Source organism: Pelophylax lessonae, assembly GCF_965119305.1.
Source record: "Pelophylax lessonae genome assembly, chromosome: 4".
NCBI lineage: Eukaryota > Metazoa > Chordata > Amphibia > Anura > Ranidae > Pelophylax > Pelophylax lessonae.
In genome coordinates this window covers 54,647,470-54,667,720 of record NC_138771.1, presented here as the reverse complement: position 1 = coordinate 54,667,720, position 20,251 = coordinate 54,647,470, and the positions used below count along the sequence as shown (strand labels likewise).

At 41.4% G+C, this 20,251-nt stretch overlaps 1 protein-coding gene across 1 annotated transcript in view; it reads left to right on the top strand.

The window, feature by feature from the left end:
* The window catches only part of LOC309552344 (gonadotropin-releasing hormone II receptor-like), a 51,573-nt gene extending 31,533 nt beyond the window's left edge, over positions 1–20,040 (top strand). The window contains exons 3-4 of the mRNA XM_082253261.1: positions 14,098–14,302; positions 19,394–20,040. Of these exons, the coding sequence (XP_082109387.1) occupies positions 14,098–14,302; positions 19,394–19,869 (681 nt within the window). The 3' untranslated portion in view covers positions 19,870–20,040. The remainder of the gene's footprint in view (positions 1–14,097; positions 14,303–19,393) is intronic.
* The last annotated feature ends 211 nt before the right edge of the window (positions 20,041–20,251 follow it).

Genomic DNA, 20,251 nt, shown 5'->3' with positions numbered 1-20,251 from the left:
CTTCTCCAGTTTGCACTGTCAGGGCTGTGGGTTTTTTATTACGGCTTCGGTCAAATCTTCTGGGAGTTTCCTTTATGCATGCGGTATGGACAGCAATGTATCGATTCCTGTTTAGGGCAGTGTTCAGGAAATGCCTGTCATAGGCTGGTTTGAGTGCAGTCAACTATTCTTCTCATTACTTTTGGTTTGGAGCAGCAATGGAAGCGGTCCGATGGGGACTTAATGACCAGGTCGTTCAGAGCATTGGGAATCAGTCAGATTTTGATCATATGTGCGCCCTCATTTACTGTAACTTCTAAGGTTTGCTATCTGTTGGGTCGGGCTAAGTTGTGCCGTCTTATAGTGTACAACCTGTCTTCATTATTTAATGTGTTTCCTATCCTCTTGTTGTTGTTTGTTGATATGATTAGGATTCTTGTGGGGTGTTGTATTTCCCCCTCCCGTTTTCCTTTCTCTTGCTGATTCGAGGCATGCTTTGTGTGGATCCTGGGTCATTCATACGTTTTCTGGGTTGCCATGTGGATGGAGGTTAGGACAGAGGGTAGGCAGTTAGGCTTGTCCAGGAGTGAGGTCAGAGTTCGCTGGCTGGGCGTTCCAGGAATCCTGTGGTCTAGGGTCTTGCCTGACATGCATCTTTATTCTAGATTGGACATCTGATGTGGTCCTCTTGCATGTTAGGGGCAATGACTTTGGCTTGTGCTCCATGAACGAGCTAATACGGGATATTAAGTTAGATTTTTTTTTTACAACTTCAGTAATTTTTTTCGGATACCATATTTATGTGGTCCGATATAGTTGCCATATGGCTCACTCTGATGAAAAGATCAACAAAGCCAGGATAAAGGTGAACAAGGAGGTAGCAAGGTTTTTTGCCTTAAATGGGGACCTGGCAATAAGTCATTGAGAGCTGGAGGATGAGACCTGGCAATATCTGAGAAGACATGGTGTGCATCTGAATGCCATCAGCATTGATTTGTGGGATTGCAGGAGGGTATTCAGCGGGCCTTCTGGATTTGGGGGGGCAACACTTGCTTAAGGTGTCATGCTCATGTGCTGTGGCAGGGGGTCTATTGGGTCTTTGAAGTTGCTGCTGGTTAAAATAATTGTGGAAAATTGTGGGTTGGGCCCATTTGAGGTATGGGTGTCCCTTCCTAACAATACGGTGGTAACATTGGGGTATTAATTAGGTTGTATCTGGTAGTATGCAAGTAGTTAATTGTCCCTGAGCTGGTGTAGTTGTAGCTGGGGGCCTTTAATTGGGTGGCAGATACAACCAGTTAATCGTGAGTATATAGGCCTTCAAAGACCTTCGACCGGGCATAAGCTGAGGTTGGTTTATTTAGTATGCATTGACTGTATTATATGCATTACACTTGTTTTTCCTGTGAATGTTGTTTTTAATGGTTTGTATTAAAAAGGCTGCTATGGCCATTCGACTCCAAATAAAATGTGTCGTCTGGCCATTTTGGAAGGGGGGATGGGTCAAGTGTTTAATGTTTTATAGATAACAGGAGCCTCGGCATTCTGCAGGTCCCTCAGTCATGTGTTGTGCCAAATTAGTGAAGCATTTGTGACATTTTGTTGTGATTTTGGTTCTGACAGCAACTCGTGCACCAAATGCAGGTAGTTCTAGAATGCGCCACGTCTACATTGTGTCGCATAGAATACACCCATAGGTGTGCACAGCCTATTGCATTAGGGTGTGCTCCCCAAAGCTCAAATTCATATGTGTGTGCATGTGTATATATTCTGACAGTGTCAGTAGGGCAGATTGGTGTCAGTAGGGCAGTGGACGGTGTCTGTATTTTCTTTATTTTTTATTATTTTTGCAATTTTGTTTTTATAATTTTTGTTTCAATATTTTTAGGAGTCCCTTTACGGGGGCTTCAGTGAAATATCAGGGGTCCAAACGGAGAATCTGCGCCACATATGGTGATTAGGGTGGCACACCCTGTGCGCACGCCTATGAATGCACCACTTTTATATTGGGTCTCATTGAATGCTCCAAATTTAAAAGTGGGGCTAATTGAGACCAACTCTCTTTTGGTGTACAGAAAGGAAAACTGGCTCAGACAGATTTTGCAAAAGTGTGAGTGCATTCTAAAAGTGGTGCAGCATGAGACAATTTCAAGTTCTGGATAGGTACATGGAATCGGTGCATTCAGCACCATTATATATATATATATATATATATATATATATATATATATATATATATATATATATATATATGTGTATATATATATATATATATATATATATATATATATATATATCTTCACAGGTGAGGCGAACAGCACACAGTATTTTTTTCAGTGCAAGCAATCAGGCCAACCCAAAGGCCATACAGTGGGTACGGAAAGTATTCAGACCCCCTTAAATTTTTCACTCTTTGTTATATTGCAGCCATTTAAAATCATTTAAGATCATTCTTCTTCCTCATGAATGTACACATAGCCCCCCATACTGACAGAAAAACACAGAATTGTTGACATTGTTGCAGATTTATTAAAAAAGAAAAACTGAAATATCACATGGTCCTAAGTATTCAGACCCTTTGCTGTGACACTCATATATTTAACTCAGGTGCTTTCCATTTCTTCTGATCATCCTTGAGATGGTTCTACACCTTCATTTGAGTCCAGCTGTGATTGATTATACTGATTGGACTTGATTAGGAAAGCCACACACCTGTCTATATAAGACCTTCCAGATCACAATGCATGTCAGAGCAAATGAGAATCATGAGGTCAAAGGAACTGCCTGAAGAGCTCAGAGACAGAATTGTGGCAAGGCACAGATCTGGCCAAGGTTACAAAAAGATTTCTGCTGCGCTTAAGGTTCCTAAGAGCACAGTGGCCTCCATAATCCTCAAATGGAAGATGTTTGGGACGACCAGAACCCTTCCTAGAGCTGGCCGTCCGGCCAAACTGAGCTATCGGGGAAGAAGAGCCTTGGTGAGAGAGGTAAAGAAGAACCCAAAGATCACTGTGGCTGAGCTTCAGAGATGCAGTCAGGAGATGGGAGAAAGTTGTAGAAAGTCAACCATCACTGCAGCCCTCCACCAGTCGGGGCTTTATGGGAGAGTGGCCCGACGGAAGCCTCTCCTCAGTGTAAGACACATGAAAGCCCGCATGGAGTTTGCTAAAAAACACCTGAAGGACTCCAAGATGGTGAGAAATAAGATTCTCTGGTCTGATGAGACCAAAATAGAACTTTTTGGCCTTAATTCTAAGCGGTATGTGTGGAGAAAACCAGGCACTGCTCATCACCTGTCCAATACAGTCCCAACAGTGAAGCATGGTGGTGGCAGCATCATGCTGTGGGGGTGTTTTTCAGCTGCAGGGACAGGACGACTGGTTGCAATCGAGGGAAAGATGAATGCGGCCAAGTACAGGGATATCCTGGACAAAAACCTTCTCCAGAGTGCTCTGGACCTCAGACTGGGCCGAAGGTTTACCTTCCAACAAGACAATGACCCTAAGCACACAGCTAAAATAACGAAGGAGTGGCTTCACAACAACTCCGTGACTGTTCTTGAATGGCCCAGCCAGAGCCCTGACTTAAACCCAATTGAGCATCTCTGGAGAGACCTAAAAATGGCTGTCCACCAACGTTTACCATCCAACCTGACAGAACTGGAGAGGATCTGCAAGGAGGAATGGCAGAGGATCCCCAAATCCAGGTGTGAAAGACTTGTTGCATCTTTCCCAAAAAGACTCCTGGCTGTATTAGATCAAAAGGGGGCTTCTACTAAATACTGAGCAAAGGGTCTGAATACTTAGGACCATGTGATATTTCAGTTTTTCTTTTTTAATAAATCTGCAACAATGTCAACAATTCTGTGTTTTTCTGTCAGTATGGGGTGCTATGTGTACATTCATGAGGAAGAAGAATGAACTTAAATGATTTTAGCAAATGGCTGCAATATAACAAAGAGTGAAAAATTTAAGGGGGTCTGAATACTTTCCGTACCCACTGTATATAGAAAAGCAGTCCCTGAACTTCTTTTTATATATATATATATATATATATATATATATATATATATATATATATATATATAATGTGTATATGCATATTATATATGATATAAATAATATATATATTTACTTTCACTGTTTCACAGTATAAATGAACCCCTATAGTAGCGATTATCTGCTATTTTGTACTTTAAAAGGCCAATTTGCGTTTTTTTTACCCCGTTATGACAGGTGATACAAAAAAAAAAAGCATGCTGCTGCTTCTACATATCTTAGGCCTGGTTCACACTTATGCGCTTTTAGGTGCTTTTTGCAGAAACGCACTACAGTTCATTGAACATGGTTTCCTATGGGACACGTTCACATCTATGCTTTTTTCAGCCGCTGCATATTTCGAAAGGGTCAAGGACGGTGCTTTTTTGGTCCAGTAGACTTCATTGGAGAAGCTGCAGTAAAAACATGTAGTACGTTTTTGCCACGATTTGCGTTTTTTAATCTGCCCAAAAACAAATTGGCAAAAAAAAAGCATAAAAAATGCAAACTCAAATCGCAGCTAAATCACGTGCAAAAACGCACAGCAAAAAGCACTTCAGAAGCGGATGAAAATCAAACTGCATAGGTATAAACTGAGCCTTATGCTGGCCATACACGTATCGATTTTTGGACGAGAATATTCATACGAAAAATCTTTGTACATTCGCTGAATGTAAAATGTCTTTTGAAAATTTCACTTGTTTTTACTAGTAAGTTTTAAAATGAATGTAATTTCTGAACACTTTCTGAAAATTCCTTTGACCAAGAAGTTTTCTGTTCTGCTCCTTTGAATTTTCCCATCATTGTGGTCGAAAACAAAAACGTTGATTTGACACCACTAACTATTAGAATATAAAACAAAGGTTCTTAAAATTAAAATTTTTTTGAAGGAAGACATTGTTTTTGTATGGCCAGCATAGGTGACAGCAGACGCAGGGAGCTTTTATCAAGCCACCTGCCTATGACAAGGGAGTCTGTCATACATAATACTGTATATTACAGTTCTGCCTGAAAATCGGCAAAACCGTCCTTAATTTTTTTTTTTTTCTTTAAACAAAAAATTTGATTTCTGAGTCTGATGGTATTACCAGATTCAACCTCTAATAGTATATACAGTATATATCCCTTCTGTCTGTTATTCTCAGAGTGGATTAGAGATTTTGCTCCCTAATCATATAGTTGGTCATTTATATTGACCACTGCAAATAGATATTTAAAGCGGAGTTCCGGGCAGAGAAACGTTTTTTTTTTGAACATACCCCCGGGACAGTCAGGGCTAGCACATTCCACAATGGCTAGCCTCTGATCTGTCCCGGTTCGCACTTACCTTTTAGAAGAAATACTTACTTAGAAGTTTTCTTCCACAGCGTTTCCATCTCTCTTGTGGGCAGCTGAAGCCGGCGCGGTCCTCTTCTCTGTCTTCTTCCGCGTCTTCGTGTCCCAGAATGCGCTGCACCGGCCCCTCTCGTCACTTCCGGTGCGGCGCCGCATTCCTAAACAGCTTCTGGGCATGCCCAGAAGCTGTTTAGCAGGGGAATGCGGCGTCGCCCGGAAATTACGAGCGGGGCCGGTGCGGCGCATTGATTCCTGGGAGCTATGACGTTCAGCTCCCAGGAATCATAGCGAGACAGGAAGTGACGGGGTGAGCCGCGGCTCCGAGGGAGGAAGCTGTCATAGGTGAGTATTTACGATCGTCAATTACAAGGTGAGTTTTTAAAAAAAAAAAATCTAACTATCCAATTCCTTTTCAGGTTAGGCTGAACTAGCGGACGGGCACAAAAAAAAAATATTGTTTTTGTGCCCGGAACTCCGCTTTAAGAATAAATTTCCTTTTTTTTTTAACCTCCTGCCATCCGCGCTACAGCCTATATACGGCTCCAGCGCGGACTCGAATTTTCGGGAGGCCGTTTTTAAACGGCCTCCCAGTGACACGCCCCCCGCGCGCTCCCGCGAGCGGCAATCGGGGAGAATCTGTGTCGGCCGTGTCCAAGGGACACGGCCGATCACAGATCGTGGTGAATGGCCAATCACAGCGGCCATTCACCACGTGATCAAGCCGTCCAATGAGAGATGATCTCATATGTAAACATATGAGATCATCTCTCATCGCCGGCGCTCCTTCCTCACACAGAGCCTGCGTGTGAGGAAGGAGGGAGAGCTGCACAGCGCCGGGGACACAGAAAAAAGTAATCAGGGCACCGATCACCAGTGCCCTGATTACTAGAGGTACACCAAACACACCTTCAATGCCAACAGTGCCCACCATCAGTGCCCCCCATCAGTGCACACAATCAGTGCCCATAGTGCTGCCAGTCAGTGCCCATCAGTGCCTGCTCATCTAGGCACTGATGAGCACTGACTGGCAGCACTATGGGCACTGAGTGTGGGCACTGATGGTGCTGCCCATCAGTGCTCATCAGTGCCGCCCATCAGTGCTCATCAGTGCCACCCGCCAGTGCCCATCAGTGCCACCCGCCAGTTCCCATCAGTGCCGCCCGCCAGTGCCCATCAGTGCCGCCCGCCAGTGCCCATCAGTGCTGCCCGTCAGTGCACCTCTCACTGCCCGTCAGTGCCACCTCTCAGTGCCCAGCAGTGCCACCTCTCAGTGCCCAGCAGTGCCGCCTATCAGTGCTCATCAGTACCGCCTATCAGTGCTCATCAGTGCGGCATATTAGTACGTGCCCATAAGTGCCACCTCAGCAGTGCCCATAAGTGCCACCTCATCAGTGCCCATAAGTGCAGCCTATCAGTGCTGCCTCATCAGCGCACATCAGTGAAGGAGAAAAATGTATTTATTTTCAAAATTTACTTGCAAAAAATAAGAAAAACTTTTTTTTTTTTCAAAATTTTCTGTCTTTTTTCTTTTTTTTTGTAAAAAATAAAAAACCCAGAGATGATTAAATACCACCAAAAGAAAGCTCTATTTGTGTAAAAAAAATGATAAAAATTTTATATGGGTACTGTTAGCTCAAATCTTGTCAGGAGGCAATCACGATGATATTACAGCCCTTCAGTTGCTAACCCCTCTTTCTAGATAGTGAATTCACCCTCGTCCGGCCGGGAGTTATGACGACACACAGCACTCAAACTTAGCGCAGTCACAACTAATTTTATTGCAGGTGAAGCTCATATTTAAAGCATGTTTGAGCGGGAAAAAACTGCTTTAACTGGTTAACACTTTACTGGTCAATTTGACAATAGAAAAACTGTACATGAAAGGCTTTGTTTCCCTATGCATTTGTGACAATATGAGGTGTTTTGTTGTAGTATCGGTCCGTCTTGTGTTCAGCTTGTCTGTGTTAATGTAAGCAATTGTCAATTGTTTATGGGTGGTGTCAGTCTCTATGCAAAATGTCTTGTAATCTAAATGCTAAGCCTTAACTCGTTAAATGTCTGAATGAATGAATGGAAAAGTGTTGAACATGTCAATGTCTTTTCATCTATATGCAAAATACAGCTGTCTGCTGTCCAAGGTTGTTATGAATGGTTGTCCGTCTAGCTCGTTACGATGTAAATGCAAGGGCCCACATTCCATCACAGGATGGGCATAAACTGAAATATATATCTGAAACATCATAAGGCATGTTAATACAATCTTTCAGGTACAGTGTAGCATGACCGCGCAATTGTCATTCAAAGTGTGAGAGCGCTGAAAGCTAAAAATTGGTCTGGATGGGAAGGGGGTTTAAGTGCACAGAAGGCAAGTAGTTAAGCTTTACATATTAACTAAATTGTACACCACACTTTTTTTAAGGGTATTATCCGATTAATCGAAACAATAATCGGCAAACTAATCAATTATGAAAATAATCGTTAGTTGCAGCCCTACTTGACACTTTTTTAGAAACCAGTGACACTAATACAGTGATCAGTGCTAAAAATATGCACTGTCACTGTACTAATGACACTGACTGGGAAGGGATTACCATTGAGGGCGATCACAGGGTTAAGTGTGTGCCTAGCCAGTGTTTGTGTACTGTGGGGGAGGTGCTTTTACTTAGGGGAGGCATGAATCCATGTTCCTGCTTTGAACATGATCCATGCCTTCCCTCCTGTCAGAATGGCGATTTGCCTTGTTTGCATGCGGTTCTGCCTACGCACAGAAGGATCAACGGGTGCCGGCAGCCGTCAAGTCCGCGATTACCGCTGTGCACAGTCATCACCGCTGGTGGTGCACATTCTCGCTCGCAACCCAGAAGTGCGGGATCATGTATATAGACATGATATATAAATATATACATATATATGATATACATGATATATATATATATATATATATATATATATATATATATATATACAGTGCCTTGCGAAAGTATTTGGCCCCCTTGAACTTTTCGACCTTTTGCCACATTTCAGGCTTCAAACATAAAGATAAAAAGCTGTAATTTTTTGTGAAGAATACACAAAAAGTGGGACACAATCATGAAGTGGAACGAAATTTATTGGATATTTCAAACTTTGTTAACAAATAAAAAACTGAAAAATTGGGCGTGCAAAATTATTCAGCCCCTTTACTTTCAGTGCAGCAAACTCTCTCCAGAAGTTCAGTGAGGATCTCTGAATGATCCAATGTTGATCTAAATGACTAATGATGATAAATAGAATCCACCTGTGTGTAATCAAGACTCCGTATAAATTCACCTGCACTGTGATAGTCTCAGAGGTCCATTTAAAGCGCAGAGAGCATCATGAAGAACAAGGAACACACCAGGCAGGTCTGAAATACTGTTGTGGAGAAGTTTAAAGCCGGATTTGGATACAAAAAGATTTCCCAAGCTTTAAACATCCCTAAGGAGCACTGTGCAAGCGATAATATTGAAATGGAAGGAGTATAAGCCATAAGCCACCTGGGAGACACACCAAACAAGTGGAAGAAGGTGCTCTGGTCAGGTGAAACCAAAATCAAACTTTTTGGCAACAATGCAAAACGTTATGTTTGGCGTAAAAGCAACACAGCTCATCACCCTGAACACACCATCCCCACTGTCAAACATGGTGGTGGCAGCATCATGGTTTGGGCCTGCTTTTCTTCAGCAGGGACAGGGAAGATGGTTAAAATTGATGGGAAGATGGATGGAGCCAAATACAGGACCATTCTGGAAGAAAACCTGATGGAGTCTGCAAAAGACCTGAGATTGGGACCGAGATTTGTCTTCCAACAAGACAATGATCCAAAACATAAAGCAAAATCTACAATGGAATGGTTCACAAATAAACATATCCAGGTGTTAGAATGGCCAAGTCAAAGTCCAGACCTGAATCCAATTGAGAATCTGTGGAAAGAACTGAAAACTGCTGTTCACAAACGCTCTCCATCCAACCTTACTGAGCTCGAGCTGTTTTGCAAGGAGGAATGGGCAAAAATTTCAGTCTCTCGATGTGCAAAACTGATAGAGACATACCCCAAGCGACTTACAGCTGTAATCGCAGCAAAAGGTGGCGCTACAAAGTATTAACTTAAGGGGGCTGAATAATTTTGCACGCCCAATTTTTTATTTGTTAAAAAAGTTTGAAATATCCAATAAATTTCGTTCCACTTCATGATTGTGTCCCACTTGTTGTTGATTCTTCACAAAAAATTACAGTTTTATATCTTTATGTTTGAAGCCTGAAATGTGGCAAAAGGTCGAAAAGTTCAAGGGGGCCGAATACTTTCGCAAGGCACTGTATGTATATATATACATATATATATATGATCCTGTGCACAGCTGCCGCCCTGTAGCAGTAAAACTGCTATAGGGCGGTTGCTAAGAGGTTAAAGTGGATGTAAAGGCAGAATGTTTGCATTCTATGCATGAAGGTAAACAACCTTCAGTGTGCAGCTCCCCCCTCAGCCCCCCTAATACTTACCTAAGCCCGATCTCGATCCAGTAATGTGCACCAGACCCAAGACTTTCCTGGGCCTCTCCCTCCTGATTGGCTAAGATGCAGCTGCAGGAGCCATTGGCTCCCACTGCTGTCAATCACAGCCAGTGAGGCAGGAGGGGGGGGGGGTGGGTGGGCGGGGCTGAGCCACACTCTTTTTGTCTTACGGACGCAGAAAGCCGGCTCAGGAGCGAGCATACACAAGCGCCCCCACAGCAAGTGGCTTGCTTTGGGGGCACTTGGCAAGGGGGGGGGCAGAGTGCTTGTGGGGGACCCCAGAAGAAGAGGATTGGGGCTGCTCTGTGCAAAACCACTGCACAGAACAGGTAAGTATAACATGTTTATTGTTTTTTCAAAAGGAATATGTTTCCTTTACAATCACTTTAAGGTGCACATTCAATAATTGGAATCCAGTAGCTGACATTTGAACAGCTTGTAATGTTATGAGTGTGGAATGGCAAGCATTCCCTGCTTTTCCCTGCTTTCAGACATCCTCCTGTGAAAACTCAACTAACTAAATGTATTACTTATCATTTCTACCTAAGTTGCCTGAGCCAGGGAGGAAATGTCATTAGTTCACTATGATCCATTTATAAATTATTTCTCAGGAAAAGGCACACAGCTGTTATAAGGGAACACCTTCTTCCTGGCAGAATCAGATAAAAACCTTTCCGTATAATGACATTGTGTAAACTATTATAGCATTCACCAGCCAATTAGATACTGGCTATGCAGGGTCTCGTGGACTAATACAAGAACAATCAAATGGGAAGCCTCAAAAAAAAAAAAAAAAATAGTATTAAAATTGTACATTTACTCTTAATGGGGTCATGCTGCATTATTTAATACAGCTTCCAGTGCTGATGGGCGTTCTAACTCAATGCATCTTCTATGTAACCCATAAGGTGTTAGATGTCAGATGTTTTATAAAAGATGCCATGACTGTAGACCTTCAGGGCTTTTTGTTTGGTTCCTTCAGCATGAATTCATAAAAATAAAAACAACTTTGACCAATCACATGCCTGCTTTGTATACCTGTGAACATTTGCAACAGTTTCTCGCTCAATGTGAAAATATTCTGTATGTGTATCATCATCCTTTATTCAATAAATGTATAAAAACTCAATAAAAATAGGACTTTTACAAGCACTTTATAATTAAGAGTCAATGCAAAATATCATTTTTTTTTTACATCATTTAGGATTAATATACATTAACCTCACCAGACCGGTAATTCCATTACAATCCACATTTGTTTTCAAAAATGTTTTGTTTATAATTTCTTGTCATCAAATAGATGAGGTGGAGAATTGGAGTGGTGACATCACGATCTTGATCCCATCCAATCAGTGAACACTTTGTATTCATGGAGAAAATGGAAAGTGCTTTCTGAATGGTGCCTGTGCAATAATTTTCAATAATTGGCTCTCTATCAAAAAATACAATTTTTAAGAACTTTTTTTGTGTGATTAATAGTTCCTGGGGCATGATGACCCAGAACCCTAGGCACTTTTTAGGGGCATTTATTGGGTTTTAGGGGTTCAAAATGGTGTTTTTTGATTACCGAAGTTCGGGTCCTATTGATTTCAATGGGGTTCTGGAATCCGGACCCGAACTTTCGGGAAGTTCGGGTGTTCTGGTCGATCCGAACTTTTCAAAAGTTCGATCATCCATAGTTACTGACCCTGCTTGTCTGACCCTGCTCTGTGTCCGGCCATCCTTATACCTGCTGTCTGCTACCTGCCAAGTGCCTGCCGACTGTGACCTGCCACCTTGCTAAGCATCTGATGCCTGCGATCAGCCAGCCTGCCAAGTACGTGCTGTCTGCCACCCGCCAGCCTGCCAAGTATCTGCTGCCCTGCGTCACACTTGGCTGAAAAAGATAGTAGGGTTTAGTTCCACTTTAAACTGATACATTCACAGCAAAATATATACTTCCTTCTAAATGTATGCAGACTAAATGCTTTTCTCTGACTTGTCTGATCTACATTATTGTCCGAGTTAGTAATTCAGACAGTATTAGCTATGTAATAACCAAGCAACTAGCATTTTCAGAAGCAGACCCTTTCATTTTCTTGTGACAGGCTAACTTTAATGAATTTTTCATAAATAGGGAGTTGTTTTTTTAATTGAATTGTATTGTTCTCCATTGTTAAAAAAAATCACACACATTGATGTCTGTCTATTTTTATTTTATTTTTGCATTAAGCATTCTTTACCGTCCAATGAGAAATGATCACATCTAGCAGTGTGGTGTACGTGTACCCAAGTCTTTGTTTTGTATTTGCGCTGTCTAGTTCAACCACTCTAAACCAAAGTTCCTCCAGAGGTTGTTACAGATTGCATGAGCTGTGGCCGGTTGACCCCCTATTTGATGGTGCCCCTATAGGCTCAAAAACACTTGGCAAAGCCAGCAACATGCCACAAATTTAGCTATCTGTAGGGGTTGCATTCTTTCTACTGACCACCAATGTAATTTTTTTTGCCATTGACCCAGAATGAATTGGTTTCAGTAATGGTTCCCTAAGGCCTAAAATTATTTTAGGGGTTCCTCTGGGGTAAAAAAAAGATTGAGAATGGCTGGTCTACTTGAAAAGCAGAAAGTAGAAGGGTATAAACCTCAAGCCACCCTACCATAGCCCATTGGAAGGTAAGGATTGATGAGATTCAGGATATGGAGAACCTCCCCTTGATTCTGAAGGAAAGAGAGAGCTTCTGGAATGTTCGGACTCCCTATTCCTTTTAGAGAGATCAGACCTCTCTTGCTTCTCAAACATGACTTTCTCTTGTGGCAAGTGTCTGGATTCCTCAAAGTGATTGTAAAGCCTGAAGGTTTTTCCGTGTAATGCATTCTATGCATTAAGGTGAAAAGCCTTCTGTGCTTTAGCTCCGCCCAAACCCCCCCCCCTTTTTCTTACTTGAGCCCCATCCGATCCAGCGATGTGCATGAGTGCAACGGCTCCAGCTGCTGTCTCTTACCTCATTGGACAATATGATAGCAGCAGGAGCCAATGCCTCCTGCTGCTGTCAATCCAATCCAGTGACACAAGAATGGGTGGCAGGGCCGAGTACCGCTGTCTGTGTCAATGCGGCTTTCTGTGGGGGCACCCAATAGGAGGAGGGGCCTGAAGTGCTGGCGGTTTTTTATTTTATAAAAACTAGGGTTTACAACCCCTTCAACATGGCATTGTCCAAGAGGGAGTACATTTATTTTCTTTGATTTGATTTGTCCCCTCTTCATACCCAACCCACTCTCCTCCCCCCCCCTTTTTTGTGGAACTTATGTAATTTTAGTTTTTCTTTCTATGACCCCCCCCCCCCCTTTGGATTAGTCTTTTCTGTAATTTACCTGCTGTATGATCTATTTACATAAATGTACGTAAACACGAAAATGATCAGGAAATTTGACATTTAATGCTGACTGTTCCCAGCTTCTGGCCATTCTTAGCGCCCTTTATTCGAGCCTCATCGCCTGCCCTTTTATTTGTATTTGCACTGCATTATTAGTTGTGTTTTATAATGCCTTGTCTTACTTGACCATATAGAGCTGCCATGTTCTTTCATTTCTTTTCATTTTTTTTTTTTTGGGAATGTTATATAGCAGAATGTTAAACATATTGTTTTTTTTTTTTCACAATTGTCGCTCTTTTTTTGTCAATAGCGCAAAAAATAAAAATCGCAGAGGTGATCAAATACCACCAAAAGAAATCTCTATTTCTAGGAAAAAAGGACATCAATTTTATTTCGGTACAGCGTCGCGCAAATGTCCGTTAAAGTAACGCAGTGTCGAATCTCAAAAAATGGCCTGGGCATTAAGGGGGCAAATCCTTCCGGTCCAAAACTGGTTAAATTTCCAAGTTTTTACAGTAGAACAAAGGCTAAAACTGCAGTTAAATGTACGGGGAAATGGCACAAATAATGGGACAAGAAAGGCACACAGTATCAGTTGCAAGGGCATGGTGGCCCATATCAGTGGGGTTAGAGGTAAAACATAGTACCCATCAGTATGTAGAGGAATCTCAGTTGAGAAGATCAGTACAATACATTAGGTGATTGCCCTAGGATTTTGCATACTTTTAAAGTTTGAGAAATGCTGGTTTATAGAACACATTGATGCAACATCCTGGTTGAAGATAATATTTATCTTTAATGAGAAGAGGTAATGATTTAGAAAATGACGTGGGGCAGCTCACTGGTCTCTTTTTTTTTTCAGCTGTTTCTGTTTCATTCAGTTACAATCACAGAGCCACAAAATTTCACCCAGTGTACGACGATGGGCAGCTTCCCGCAGCACTGGCAGGAGACCGTCTACAACATGGTGAGCTTTGTGTGCTTGTTCCTGCTTCCTCTGCTAATCATGATCTTCTGCTACTCACGGATCCTACTGGAGATATCCAAGCGCATGAGCAAAGGAACACGTAAGTTCTGTCTATATACATAAAACTGTACAGTATATGCAAAGAAGAATAGGATTCCCCGCACTTATGGACTTAAAAGTAAACTCTATGTGATAAATATCTCCTAAGAGAAAAATGTTTTCATGTGATTAGATCAGGGGTCCTCAAACTTTTTAAACAGGGGGCCAGTTCACGGTCCCTCAGACACTGTTGGGGGTCGGACTATAGTTTGAAAAAAAATATAAACAAATTCAATGCAGAGAGACCATTGTGCCCCCTTCAATGCAGAGAGACCAGCGTGCCCCCTTTCAATGCAGAGAGACCAGCGTGCCCCCTTTCAATGCAGAGAGACCAGCGTGCCCCCTTTCAATGCAGAGAGACCAGCGTGCCCCCTTTCAATGCAGAGAGACCAGTGTGCCGTGCCCCCTTTCAATGCAGAGAGACCAGTGTGCCGTGCCCCCATTCAATGCAGAGAGACCAGCGTGCCCCCATTCAGTGCAGAGAGACCAGCGTGCCGTGCCCCCTTCAATGCAGAGAGACCAGTCAGTGCACTTACCTGCAGCGGCGGCGGCGTCTCCTCGAGTCCTCCCACCTCCTCCTCGGCCAATGGCATGAATTCGCCTTTCTGCCAATCAGGAAACGGGTCTTGGACCTGCTTCCTGATTGGCCAGGAGGAGGATCCGAGTGACAATAGCGAATTTTCATTCGCTATTGTCACACAAATAGGTGGGCTAGGGCGCAGTGCTCTGTCCCTGGGTCCACCCTTTTCTGAAGCCTATTAGAGCCTCTGACTCTAATTAGGTGATTCAGGAAAAAAAACAACAATGTGAATGATACATCCCGGCCCGCGGGCCGTAGTTTGAGGACCCCTGGATTAGATCAATAAGTGAATAAACAACTATTGTAAAAAAAAAAAAAAATATATATATATATATATATATATATATATATATATATATATATATATATATGTATATATATATATATATATATGAGCTGCTGCTGACATAAAAGGTATGGGCCTTTAAATAATGAAAAACAGTGAGTGTTAGCGCTGCTTTATAAAATCATCCACTATGATATATCTGCGTGTAAACATCTAGATCATAAATTATATAAATTGTGCACAAAGTGCTTAGTGTAACAAAAAAGTGACTTTAGTGATAAAGATTCATATACATAAATAAACGTCCATATAAATATATCAAGTCCATAAAGTGCTGCTGCTGTGCTTCAATGAATAGTGAACACTCCGTGCTCATTCAATTTGCAATCCATGCTCCCCTTTGTGTCCCCACTCACCGGAACAACTATAACAAGAGCTTATCCTGGATATTGCACTATAATGCTGGTATAAGCAGAGATCAACAGATGGCTTTTTCCAAACCTTATGCCTCTATGCTTCATACATTCTCCTCTGCAGTGGTACATAGAAAAGATAGACTCTCCATGGTGAAGTACTGTATGTAATTTTATTAAAGAGATAATATCCCCTTACATATAAAAAAAAGTATAATCCTCTACTGCGCAGTGGTTTTAGCAGAGTGCGGCATGCATTCCACCGGCTGGAACTGACGTCATACTCTAGTACCTCGCTTTACGCGTTTCACCCATCCCTCTGGGCGTCATCTGAATTTTTGCAAAAACTATTTTGTGAATACATAAACTCTATGGGGTTGATTTACTAATAGAATAGAGGCTGATTACTTAGCAAAGTGAATATACAGATTGGAAAGCGAACACTTTGCCAAGCAAGCAGTCTCTATTCCATCAAACACCATGAAAGCGACACATACATTGTACAGTAAGAATTATACAATTATTCTGCTCCTAAAAAAACGTATAAACAGAAGTGATATCATATCAATGATTACATTGAAGTGCATCTCCAAAAATGAACATTTAATCATGAGGAATGACGATAATTGTGAAAGCTGAACTTCACATATGATCCTAATTGTATAGTTACATTGTTCCAGCTTGGACTAATGTACAGTATGCATATCTCATACCAGAAGGACCACTAGGGAAGCTGGCAATCACTGTGATAGTCGGCACTAGTCAGTGACATAGCCTAATCTTACATCAAATTTCCCCAGACTAGTAGTCGGATAGAATAGTGCCTTGGATCTCACACTGCAGCTACAGAGCTATGAGGCTTTAGGTATAGGAGTGTCTGGACACTCTCACATACCTGGAAATGCACTGCTATTTTTAGGTGAAATTCAAGACAAAAGGTAGATCTTCAAAATTGATTATCCTCTTGTGGGGGGGGGGGGGGGGTTGTGTAGGCAATGGTACAAAGCTAGTATAGAAAAAATATATAACATTTACTGAACACAGAAGCCATAAAAACGACTAATTTCAAAGTCTCAAAAAGTATAGACATAGTGACATACATCCATATAAGACATTATACAAAAATCATGCAAAACTGGGGTTGTTGGTAAATGACTTGGAGTGTGGTGATTCCAGTTGTTATTTGTTGCAATCCATGTCGCATGGTTGCTGTGGATACTGAAGTAACACTGGAATTCCAACGCGTTTCAACGGCTAAAATATGTCTTTTTCAAGGAATAGTTTACCACTTCTGCAAGTATAATAATTATATTTAGTTTGCTACATCATTTCAGTTATAATCTCCTATTTCCACACGGAGAGCAGGTAGATCATGGAGAAAAGGTAGATCTTAGGGGTGCAACTTAGGCACAATTCAAATTATAGATGCTTTGTATAACAGCAATTCTTCATTTTTGCAGTACAGGTCTACCTTAAAAAGGTGATTCTTACAGTTTCTTCAAAAAAAAAAAAAAAGACAGATACCACCCAATTAAAAGATTAGATATAGCTATAGTGGTCTTCAAATTGCAGCCCATTGCTCGCCTTTACCTGGCCCTTGAGGTTCTATTACTCTCATTGACAGCAACTATGGGGCATAATTCCTGCCACCACTGAAACCAGCAATGGGGCATTATTCCTCCCTCCCCCTGACAACAACTGGGCACAATTCCCCCCACTGACACCAATAATGGTTCACTATTTTTCCCCCAATACCAAAGATGGAGCATTATTTACTCCCACTGACACCAGGACCTTTTCTACTCCCACTGGCCACAACACCCCCTCCTGTCGGATGGTAAACTGGTCCTTTGTTTAAAAAGTTTGGGGACCCCTGATTTAGGTGCAACTTATTAACTGGAAGATTAGAGGCTCATCTTTCAGCCACCCCCCACCCTTGTTCATATTCCTTGATAATGCCACATTTATTTCCCTGGATTCAAAGAGAGAAAATTTGTACTATTTTGTTTAACCACTCTACGACTGCTCACTGTGCTGCTACTGCGGCACAGTGGCAGCCCTGGGTTTAGCGACGTACACCTACGTCGCTGGACTCCTAGCTGTCTTGGCGGCGTGCCACTGTTTAGACACAGCGGGAGTCGGGCTGGAAGGGGAGAGGCGGCGATCACCGTCTCTCTTCCCCGATCGTCGGGGAAAGTGTGAGAACATCCGCCCGCTTCTGTAAACAAAGCAGGCGGATCTTCTCTGTGACAGACAGGGAGAGATCACAAGATTCAGCATAGCTGAACCTGCGATCTCTGTCTGTGTCACAGAACCCCCCTCCCCCACACACCTCAGTAAGCATGAGGCATACATTTAACCCCTTGATCACCAACAGTGTAAACCCCTTCCCTGCCGGTGTCATTATTACAGTAACAGTGCATATTTTTAGCACTGATTACTGTAGTAATGTCACTGGTCCCCCCAAAAGTGTCAAAAATGTCAGTTAGGGGTCCTATCTGTCCCCGCAATGTTACAGTCCAGCAAAAAATCGCAGATCGCCTCCATTACTAGTAAAAAAAAAAAACAGTAAAAATGACAAATCTTTCCTGTAGTTAGTAAACACGATAACTTTTGCACAAACCAATCAAAATACGCTTATTGCGATTTTTTTTACCAAAAATATGTAGCAGTAAAAAAATGGCCTGAAATGTTAAAAAAGTTTGATTTTTAATTTTTTTTTTTGGGAATATTATATATCAGAATGTGAAAAATATTTTTTTTTTTTTTCTTCAAAATTGTTGCTCTTTTTTAAAAAAATTAACAATCCCACAGGTGATCAAATACCACCAAAAGAAAGCTCTATTTATGGGGAAAAAAAAAGGATGTAAATTTAATTTGGGTACAGTGTCGCACGACCGCGCAATTGTCCATTAAAGTAACGCAGTGCCAAATCGCAAAATATGGCCTGGTCAGGAAGGGGGTAAAATCTTCCGGTCTTAAAATGGATAAAAATACGCTCATTGAGAATTTTTTTGTCAAAGACATGTAGCTAAATACTTTTTGGCCTAAATATATGACAAAAATTGAATATATTGGATATTTTTTAACAGTCTAAGTAGGAAATGTAAATTTTTTGCAAAATTTTCGCTCTTTTTTTATTAATATCGCAAAAAATAAAAAGCGCAGAGGTGATCAAATACCACCAAAAGAAAACTCTGTTTGTGGGAAAAAAGGACGTAAGTTTCGTTTAGGTACAGCATTTCATGACCGCGCAATTGTCAGTTAAAGTCACGCAGTGACAAGTTGAAAAAAGTGGCCATGTCATTGAGCAGCAAAATCTTCCGGTCTTAAAGTGGTTAAATTTCAGTCAAATTTAGGTCCCTGTGGAATGTGTATTGCAAACTGTTAATTATTTTTTCCATTGTTACCTCGACAACTTAGTAGGCAATGTTGCAGGTGCCTTTGTATTAAGAACAGAGTAAACTGATGATAAAAATAAAATTAAATGCACATATTGCCTTTTCATTCTCCAAATCATTGCTTATGAGTAAAGCTGGATACACACTATACAACTTTTGTGATTAGATTTCCTTTAGATTTACCTTCAACTATGTAGTGCAAGGGCCTGCCTGATTGCATACAAATTTAAAGTGTTTAGATTTGACCTTATATTATATGGTTTTTGTAAATCTAAAGGAAAAAATCTAAAGACAATTGTATAGTGTGTATGGCCCGAAAAAATGCTTATTCTTTTTTGTGTTGGTATCAGGAATGTGTAAAATTGAGGTAAACAAATCAGTTTATATTTTAAGATTGTTTTCTTCATTCTAGTTTCCTCTAAGGAAGTTTACTTGCGATGCTCCAAAAACAACATTCCTAAGGCGCGGATGAGGACTCTAAAGATGAGTATTGTCATCGTCAGCTCCTTCATTATCTGCTGGACACCTTACTTTTTCCTGGGCTTGTGGTACTGGTTCTACCCAGAGATAATGAAGGAGAAGATCCCACAGTCCACCACACACATCCTTTTCATCTTTGGTCTAGTTAATGCATGCCTGGATCCCATTACTTATGGACTTTTCACCATACACTTTCGGAAAAGTCTTCAGCGATATTGTGGAGGCGGAAGGACATCAGACCCTGACACAAGCTCCTCAGTCACAGGGTCCTTTCGCTGTTCAATGTCTTCATTTCGTGCCAAAAAGATGATTGTCTTGAACCAGGAACTACAAGTGTTACAATCTTGTAATGGTAATTTCAACAACCCAGAATTTAGGTTGAATGGCCTTGGCACTAGCTGCCTCTAATCTTTACAGAAGTCAACTACAGATGTGTATAATATGAGGACGCTCTATGAAACAATAATTATAATATGCCCTACAGCGAGCTCCCAGCATAGAGTTTCATACAGAAACCTTCCGTTCTCACAGTTGATGCAAGCTACTTGCAAGAATCGAATAAACATTAATAAAACAGCACAGCGAAATACATTTCATATTGTTTCAATGATATTGCCAAATGGATTATGTACTTGGAAATGTTATTTGTAACTCCAGATGAAGCCATCAGTTTCCGTGAACATTTGTCTTCTGACTCATAAGCTTGGGATTGGTGGTGGTTATCTTATCTCTAATATTTTCTCTCTAATTTCTACCTCTTACAAATGTAGTTGATATAATTTGAAAGTAA